The 9,961-nt window shown below is 37.1% G+C and overlaps 1 protein-coding gene across 1 annotated transcript in view; it reads left to right on the top strand.

Moving 5' to 3' along the window:
- ARK2N (arkadia (RNF111) N-terminal like PKA signaling regulator 2N) overlaps positions 1-8,843 on the top strand; it is a gene marked incomplete at its 3' end in the record, with an annotated part of 24,279 nt that extends 15,436 nt beyond the window's left edge. Inside the window, exons 2-3 of the mRNA XM_029087260.1 lie at positions 3,992-4,174; positions 8,717-8,843. Of these exons, the coding sequence (XP_028943093.1) occupies positions 3,992-4,174; positions 8,717-8,843 (310 nt within the window). The remainder of the gene's footprint in view (positions 1-3,991; positions 4,175-8,716) is intronic.
- Positions 8,844-9,961: the final 1,118 nt, after the last annotated feature.

Below are 9,961 nucleotides of genomic sequence, written 5' to 3'. Positions count from 1 at the left end.
AGTTTAGGTGGTGAGCTGAGTCTCCGTGCCTAAATTTTAAGAAAGCTAAAGAGAAATAATAACTAAAGGACTTAATTCCCCCTCCAGGTTCTGCTAGTTAATATCTTCTGTTTCCGATGATAAAGTATTGCTGTGCCTTGATACACAGCTGTTGGAGCGCAAAGATACGGTGCTTCTTGTAGGATCACTGCTTTGAACCCACAGCTGAAGTTTTACAGTTGATTTCCCCCTTTTTGTTCATGCTGCCATTATAATGAATTAAGGGATAACGGGAGCGTGGGTCTTGCTACACCATTTACACTGCTGCACGTTGAGATGTGGCTGTATGAAAAGCATGGGAGTGGCCAGCAGATAAGAAATTGTTGGATTTTCTACATTGCGAGCTTAAAATAAAAATTGTTAGGTGTAGACATGAGTTTTTGTGCATGTGGCTTCTAAATCAGTTGTCTGGAGTGGAATTGGTTTTGATGAGCTGTGTAAATTAAGAGAGAATTGGACGCTGTCCCCTTGATGACCTCTGTCTCTGACTTCTTTAAAGAAAAAAAAATAATAATAAAGCAGTCTTTCCCTCCCCATGTTAACATTAAATGTCAACAGCTGTATTTTGCTGCTGGTACTTATTAACTTTCAGCCATGTCTTTTTCAAGCATTTATTGCTTTAGAAATTAATTAAAGCTTATCACCAGGGAAATGTCAGTCTTCCAGCTACCTTGGCTTCTCAAAAGATGTGATTTTTTTCTTAAATAGATTGTTTAAATTACTCACCAGGGAACCTCCTAATTGTGCTATGTTCAGTTCAGATTCTGGCACAGTATTTTTTGTTGTCCATTTTTCTATCTGTTGAAATCCTGTTACAGTCAGTTATTACAAGGAGTAGCTCCATTCTAAACAAAAGCAGATAAAAGTTAACTACTGTGGTTTTAGTTAATCCTTTCACTTTTTCAACTTGAAAGCATTTTTTCACTTGTTTCCCAGCTGAAGCCAGTTGTCCTCATTTCTTGGTACCACACTTTCACTTTGCATCACATCATCGGATAATCATGTAGTTGGCTAGGGAAGTATTATTTATTTCCAAATTTAACCCTTCCTGTCCCATCCTTGTAGCCCTGAAAAGGAAACAGGCTTTTGGGAATTATTTTATTCTATTTTTTTAATATGCCTTCTCTGCAACTTGCATCTCGTTGTAGCAGTCTGTAGCTTTTATATTGGTGGTTTGTTTTTGTGTTTGTTTTGGTTTGTTTTTTGTGGGGTTTTTTTGAAACACGCATAAGCATTTATTGATTAATTCTTCTTTTATATATGCTGGGAATCGTAGGATTTGTTGCAGCATCGTTGCCGTTATCTTGGCCTCATTGGTCCTTTACTGGTGACAGATATGGATAACCCTGGTGTCAGGGGCCTTTCATTTCCAAGTCTGATCCTGAAAGGCAAGGCTGAGAAAAGCAAAAATAGATCTCTGCTGTGATTGCTTCGTAAATAGGCAACTTGTTTTTTTCCAGATTGTTAAATTGGTGGCTGTTACACTGACAAATATAATTAGAGTATGTAAATTATATTGAAAATATTTTTGTCTGTTTGATGTATACTAAATTTAAGCTAAGTTATAAGGTGTGCTGTTTGGAAGTGTGGAAGATACAAGAGTGGAGCTACAGATAACAAGTTTATGCTTGTATTTCCTACTGATGAAGACTTTCACACAAGTTATTTCTATGGGTAGGTGATGAGAATATCACTCTGCATGTATATACATTTATTATACATTTTTGCATGATTATACATGTAGGAGTGGTACAATTTTGACTTGAGACTATTGGTGCCTATTGTCCAAATATAATTTTACTTGTGTAGACATGTCTGTCTAAAATCAAATTTCACTTGAGCTTTTAGAGATCTTAGAAGTGAGAGAAGCAAAGACTTGAAGGAACAGTACATAGCTCCTGAAATTTTAGATAACCCATTGAAAAAATGGTCAAATAGTCAATATTGTACTTGACCCTCGTATCTTCTGCACTCAACTGTTTATTTTTATAGATCACATTATATATGTTCACGCTGAACTCTGATGATAAGACTGAAAGAAAACATGCCTCTCGTGATTCAGTCCAGTCATAGATTCCGCATGTAATTTAATCATCGCTTTCACAAATAATTAACTGAACATCAGCCAGCTGATTTTTGAACTGGGTATTCCATTATATTGTAATTGCCTTTCAAAAAGACAAAGATTGCCTTTCAGTTAATTATCAGGACTTCCTTTCTAGTCATAATCATCAGCGTTTCCCGTTGCGAACAGTTTGGTCTTTAATACATTGGCATGTAACTACCCATTTATTTTTGTTGGGTCTGTTTTAAGTTTGTAATGTAACATTGTTTTATGAAACTGTTTTGGAGACACTTTCTGATCGGAAATATTTTGTGAATTTCTTCATACCTTGTTGCAAAACTGATCTTTAGTAGGACTTAAGCAATATGGGCACTCTTTAATGAAGTGTGTTGCTAATCACAAAATAGCCATTTCTTGAAATAGTGAGTTGAATTATGTTTCAGGGACTAAGTTAAAAAACAAGAACAAGAAGACCCCCCCAAAATCCCCAAGCTAAAAACCTCAGTAGAAACAGCTTTTCAGAGAACTAAAATTTGAGACTTTTATTTCATCATGTTCTTTCTGTCTTCAAGAGGCACTTCACACCCCTAAAAGAAAAGTCTTTTCTTTTTATTCTTTGTGACTTCTAAAGATTTCTTTAGTCATTTTATAACTCTGAAGGTCCTGTTTTTCTAAACACATGATTAGTTTATGATTATTTTACATTATCCCATACAAATTATACCCTCTGTGTATCATACCCATCACAGAAGAGTCCTGCAGACATTGAACTGCCAGAACTTCCTTAAAGTCAACAAACTGCAATAGGAAAGCTGCTGAGGGGGCTTGTTTTTGTATTTCCTACTCATTTTTGAGGGTGAAGTCTTGGCCCAAAGAAAGTTTTGATTCTGTCTTGTGAGGAGTGGGAACTCCAACCACTTTAATCCACTCTGAGTCGAAAAGCTGTAGCTGAGACGAGGCATTTGAGTTAAAATGTGCATCTTTTCGGAATTACAATATTCATGCTTTCTGCTTCCACATTAATCTTTGTCTTGAGTTTAAATTTTTTCTGAGCCACTTCTATTTCTAGCATGCTTTCCAATTATTATATTTTCATTCCTCACAAAGAAAATAGTCCGTCCTAACAAAATAGACTAAAAATAGCTTCTTGTTATTCCTCAAGAATAGACTTCAGAATCATGTAAGCAATTTTCTCTCCCTCTTTCCTCCTTCGCTTTGGTGGCCAAGGGCTGGTAATCATATTGAATTAAAAGCGTATTTATCACTGCACATTCTAGTTTTGTTTCTTGTTATTCTTGTTCTTAAAAAAAAAAACCCAACAAACCACCAAAAAACATTGACATTTTAAATAATTCCCCTGTCCTTGGCAGGTAAACATTATGTAAGGAAAGTTACCTAATGTTAAACTTCTTGTCACTGGATCAGTTATATCAGAAAGTTAGTTTTATTTGGTTGACCCTAGACTAATGTAAACTGTCACTTGAGTTTTGTTAAATTCTCTAGTTAAATAACTTTTCTTGCTGAATTAATGTCCTGTAACTTGCTATTTTTTATTTTGAAGGTTTTATCCTTGTAAGATTGTAAATGTAACGTCAGATATGGAGATGTTTATGTGTATTAATGTGAAAGATAATACACAAATAACTGACACATTGATAAAGTTGTTTTTCTTGCATTTGTGTTTTCTGTGTATGCAAAGGTTAAAATGTCTCTGTAATTTCAGACTGTTTTCATTAATTGAAGTTCAATAATTTGTATAATTTATAGTTCTTTAAGAGTTTCATGTAGGAGATTGTGTTAATCTCTAAACAAATTATTTGTACTTTTAAAGGTGCCTTTCACAGCATGCTGACTTTTAATACGTGTTGCTTTTCTCTCCGTCTGCAGATGGACCTCCAGTTGTAGCTCATTATGATATATCAGACACAAATTCAGACCCAGAAGTGGTAAATGTGGACAATCTGTTGGCAGCTGCAGTAGTTCAAGAGCACCATAATTCTTTAGGAAATCAAGATTCGGGATCTTCCTGGAGAACCAGAGGGCTGCTAGATGAACTGAGCACTGATACAGGTTTGTGTGAATTCTCTTCCTCTGATGCTTGTTCCAGCATCTCAGTTGGTGTCTCTCCCTTTCTTGCTTTCAGTATTTTTGTAATTCATACAGCTTTAAAAGCTCCTTGAGTGGATTTTGCAATAAAACAGTATATAGGTGCTTCTTAAAAATGCGTGACATTTATTCCAAAATACAACTGATAAAAATTGACAGAGATTCCCACAATGTAATTTTTGACACTAATTTTCTTAATTATTTTTCCTCCTTTTCCTTTTAATTACTTCTTGGAACTTAGGCCTGGGGTTTTGAGGGGTTTTGATGTTTTGGTTTTTTTTTTTTTTTAAATGAAAGTGAGCTAAGCTTGTTACTGAATGGTTCATTATGACAACCCATGCCATCAGCTAGTAAACTGATCATCATCTCATTTTAAGTATCGTGTATGTCTGTTTTTGTTTGTATCTTTATTTCTTTAAAATATAAGCATTAATTATTTCCATATTCCATCTGCATTTCTCACATACCTTAGAAAATTGGACAGCATCAGATAAAGATGAAGGGTGAAAAGGTGCTTGTAAGTGAGCTTAGTTAACATCAAGAGATGGCAAAGAAATTTCTTTCAAGGGTAGGAATACTGTGGAAGGATTCAGAGGAGTTCATGTAGCTCAGAAAAAACGTTCAACTTCACTAAGTGCTTACAACTCTTTACTGGCAAAAGAGTTGAACAACAATGTGAAGTGCTGCTGTGTTTTGGATGCAGAGAGCTAACAGAGAGTATTTCCTGTTGACTTCATCCTGTAGCCTTGTGTGCCAATTTATTGCCTTCCTTTCCACTCGTTTTTTTAACGTTAAGATTTTTAGCTGCATAAGACATACAGTTGTGCCTGCAGTGGTAGAGCATAGCAGTTTTTTGTTTCAAGCTGTGTTTTCCAAAAGTAAACCTGCCGAAGGGCACCTACATTGGAAGTGTCCTGGTAGCTCTGAGCTGCTTTTCAATGTCTAAAAGGCTTAAAGAAATACAAGTATGTGGCAGATTTTGAAATAAACGTTCCATTATTGTATAGTGGACAAGTTATTTGAATTGGAGAATCTCTGTTGCATTATTTTCACTGTGGTCTGTGACTGGATGTTGTTCCAGCCTTTTTGAAGCTAGCTAGTGTTTTCCAAGCTGGAATTGATCTGCAGAATCAAAACCTTACAACTCGTTAGAGAGTTATAAAGCAGGTATGTTTTATTTGCCGGCGGGCGACAGGGTGGATCGCTCCATAAAGGCCCTGCGCCCCCACTCTTTTACAAAGGCATTATTTAAAGTACACACACATATGTATTCATTAAATTTAGGATGGGTTAAGGTAATTAGTTCCAAGAAATTTTAACATAAGTTCACTCCCATTCATGCTTGCATACTGCCTCCTGTTGGTGTTTGTTAGCAGCCTTGTAGACTGTTAGACAAAACAAAGTTAACTTTTTGCTTCAGACTGCAGGTGTTGTGTACCAGTTCCTTCTTCTCTTGCTCCAGACTGCTCACACACCAGGCACTGCAAGGCCTTTGCTGATAGTGTGGAACAGCTTCTTAGTTATTGTAAAAGTTTCCCCCTTAACACAGACAAAACAATCTAAACTTAAAGTTTCCCTCCTAACACAGAGACAAAATGAAGCTAAGCTTATTTTCTAAAATCTAATTCTTAATACAGAAAATAAATGAATAAATCTAACTATATTACAGAATCACAGAATCACATAATGTTGGGGATTGGAAGGGACCTCAAAAGATCATCCAGTCCAATCCCCCTGCCAGAGCAGGAACCTAAATGAGATCACACAGGAAGGTGTCCAGGCGGGTCTTGAATGTCTCCAGAGAAGGAGACTCCACACCCTCCCTGGGCAGCCTGTCCCAGGGCTCCGTCACCCTCACTGTAAAGAACTATATATTATATGTTCGCATATCAGAATTGTTTGCAAGATAGCCAGTGACTGATAGTTAGCTATTTGACATCTAACAAGCCCAATCCTTTATTAAGGAATCATTAAATGAATAGAACAGCTGAAATTATTATATAGCACTAATGGATTGGCACTTCAAAGGAGTGTAAGGAAATAAAAAGTGATGTTTCTTACCAACCTTTCTTCCACTTTCCGCTTACGAGTACGATGCTCTGATGCAGGTAGAAATTTGTCTTCCTTCCTCCACCTATATCCAGGGCGACTTGCAAAGAAGAAGGTTGCCAGGTAAAAGAAAACTAGAAAACTTCAATAAAATTCTTCATCCCTGACCCTATGGGAACGTGTCCAGACAGATTTGCTCCAGGTGCTATAGCCATGTCAACGTCTGAAAGGATGAATCTCTTTTTCTTCCTGAAAACACCTTGCCCCAGAGCCCTGCAGCCTCCATACGCTTCTGACTGCACATTTGTCAGTACTGGCCTTTTCTTACCACGTCTGGGATTGCACATTTGGAAAGCAGAATTTTTTAAATCCTACGTCTTTAAATCCTAATTTAATCTTCGGCCAGTATCTAGTTTAACAGCCATTAAATGATGTGTTCCCATGGGAAAATAATAACCTAAGTTTTATCTAAGTGAAAAATCTTATTAGGAGACACTATCACATCTTTGTGGATGGGCAAATATTTGGGGCTGTTTTGCAAGCCCTGATGTTGTAGGGCAAACAAAACATCTCCTTTGGGTTTCATCCTAATGTTCGTGCAAAGAAATTAACAGTGTAGGCAAGTTATTAGGCATGAAATTTCTATGGCCAGAGGCTGTAAATCTATCTGTATGCTATAACTCTGATTTACACTCAACTACTGTTGCAATATTTAGTTGGCTAATCGTTGTTTCTCTACTGCTAATTACCTTTTTGTTGTCTGAACTTAAAGCTATGGTAATATATGAAAGCTGTTTTGGGGCTGCCGTTTATGGAGCTTCTGGGGATTCATTTTGGAGCTCCTGAAGAGCTGGTCTGCTTTGCCCCTCTGCCAGACATTATTACCCTGTCTAGCAAAGGGTGCAGAATGATGGTACGTCATTAATACATTAATGCAACATATTAAGGCAGGTTGATATCCACAGCAGATCCCATGAATCAATAAGGATTGTGTTGCTGTTGTGCTGCCCGTGCTGTAGCAGCAGTGATGTTCAGGAGTGGGGCAGTGTAAATTCTTTTTTGCCTTCTGAGGTGGAAACTTCTCCTTTGGGTACATGGCAGCACACAGGTTCCCTCCTCTTGCTAACCCTGATCAGATGTTGCACCAATGGTCTTGGCTGTCCAAAACCTGAACATACAATATGGTTTCTGCCCCACTATTTGCTTTTATCTTTTCTGAGTGTTTTAAGCAGTTATTAAAAGGTTTCCCTGACACTTGTTTTAAGTTTAATTTCTTCTCTCTGTGTCCTCTTGATCTAGCTGATGGTACAGTCAGTTCTGCATGTTTGCACACCTTTGAAATTCAGTGGATCGTTATTGCATCCTCCTCCTCTCATCTTCGAAGAGGTGTCCAGTGAAACTAGATATACATAATATATTAATCTAATCTCAGATTTCCTGCTTGACAAATTATTCTTCCCCTGTGTAATACAGCTGAGTGAGTGGTTTCTAGGAAGTAGGTAGTCTCATCTGCTTCAGGGCTGCTCAGGATCCCCGAGGTGCCTGCTAAAGAGATACAGTAGAAGTAATCTTTTTTTCAGGGGAAAAAAAAAAAAAAGCAGAAGTCACCTCTTTTTATTGAAATCTTATTTTTTAATTGATTTTTTAAAAGTAGCTTATTTTCCGTAAAACAAATAATAATTTTGGCTGTCCTGTGTTTTCCATGCAAATATTATTTAATATGTCACAACACAGCTTCACTAATTGTGATGAAGGACCTGGTTAGCAGAAAAGGCAGAACTTGCCACACTTGTGAGTATTGAGAGGGGACTCATTTTACAGACCAACGAACTGGATAGCATTGAGGATCTGTAATAAATACCCAACACTGCTGTATGTGGAACTTAATGAGAAACAGATATTTTTTCAAGTATTAGTAGTAATGTCAGAGCAGATGTATGAAGCTGTGTGACTAGAAGCTGATGGGTTTGTTGGGGGTTTTTTTTATTGACTGGCTTCCCTTGTTAAAAAAAAAAATTAAAAATTCATTTTCCTTAGTGTGTGTGATGTTTCTGTCCAGCCTATAGGCTTTTGTTTTCCACAGTATCATTGAGTCTGATCTGCTGACAATAGATTTCCTTGTTTCTTTATTTCAGAGAGGTTTAGGCACAGTCTGCCTCTCAGCATTGTTGTAAAATAACAGCTGGAAAGCCGAATGTCAAGTGTTATTGGTGCGATATTAGGGCTTTGTTCTCATCTGTGTGATGACCCCATCACTAGAGCTGTTGAGATTGGATAAATCCAATGATCATCCTGTATCACGTGATGAACTGAAAGATGGACAAATTGATCTAATAAGATTTACCAGTCTCAGTGTTTCAGTCTTTTTTGTTAACTTGGGAAATTCCTTTTCCAGCTGATTTCTGCGTTGTGTAAGCTGTTAAATGTTGGCTGTATTTTCATTTTCCCCATCTGTAGGTCATTTGGATCCAGGCTTCCTTGCAAGTGACAGAACCTCTACTGGTAATGCCCAGATCAATGAAGAGATTAATATCGCTTCTTCTGATAGCGAAGTAGAGATTGTTGGAGTTCAGGAACATGCCAGGTATTAATTCCTTTTTCTTGCCCTACTATTTCTTTCACTGTATCAGAATATCTGTATTGCTAAAAATTAGTAAAGAAAAAACCTGCTGACTTCCACTTTTGTAGTTATCCATCCATGACTGATGCCCAAAAGGTAGTAAACGTTGTACTTGTTTTTTCTATTCTGCTGATCATGGTGATGTCAGAATATGTTTTCTCTTTAGAATGTTACCAACTTGGTAAGTATTCAGATTAAGCTTGTGATTTGGTATCAAACATTAAAAGGCAAAAAATATGTAGTATTCAAATACAAAATATTGAGATACCAAATTTATATAGATACATAAACAAAAATATGTACGTGTGTTATTGTTTCCTTTCAAAATATTCACTTTAAGCATTTAATCAGCTTCCAGTTTATTTAATTAAGCAGTAGTTGTAAAAATACTATCAACTTTTCAGTGGCTAATGTCATAAGGTAGCCCTTTTAGATTAAAAATCAGATCCTTACGAATCTTGGTCTTATTTCAAGGTACAAGAGAGTTCAAGGCCCCAAAGTCAATCAAGGTGAGGAGGCCAGAGATTTCTGTCAAGCTCAGATAAAAAGCTGTCCAGCTGTGCTTCAGGTGTTATTCTTGATAGGCATTTTTTTATGTTACTCTTCATTTTTAGTCTATGATCTTTCCATGGCTTAAGGTATTATGAAGCAGTTGAACAAGACTGGCATTATCATATAATGTGAGCAAGTTAAAACAGTATACAGACAAGCTCTTTCCAACACTAATCTGCTGTCTGGTGGATGCTTGGAGGCATAAAAGCAGCATGAGAGACAAAGAACAGAGCTGTCTTTCTTGAGGAGAGGAAGAAGGAAGGTGTACAGGAGCCAGTTTCCCAGGCAGGAAGCTGTACAGGTAGTGTGGGCACAATCCAGTGCTGCTGGATGTGAAAAAAGGAAATTTTAAAGTGCTGAAGGAAGAGAGATTTAGTCTTTGCTTTTCGAATAGTGAAAGTCCTGGCATGGCTAACTCCTTTGGAAGATAATTCCTTAGGATGCAGCTCTCCTGGTTGTTTGCCTAGCAGAACCCATGTTTGGAGGATCCTTGTCCCAATGATCATGGAATCACAGACTGGTTTGGGTTG

Source organism: Antrostomus carolinensis, unplaced genomic scaffold (genome assembly GCF_000700745.2).
Source record: "Antrostomus carolinensis isolate BGI_N321 unplaced genomic scaffold, ASM70074v2 scaffold1591, whole genome shotgun sequence".
NCBI lineage: Eukaryota > Metazoa > Chordata > Aves > Caprimulgiformes > Caprimulgidae > Antrostomus > Antrostomus carolinensis.
This window is presented reverse-complemented; position numbering and strand designations above follow the sequence as displayed.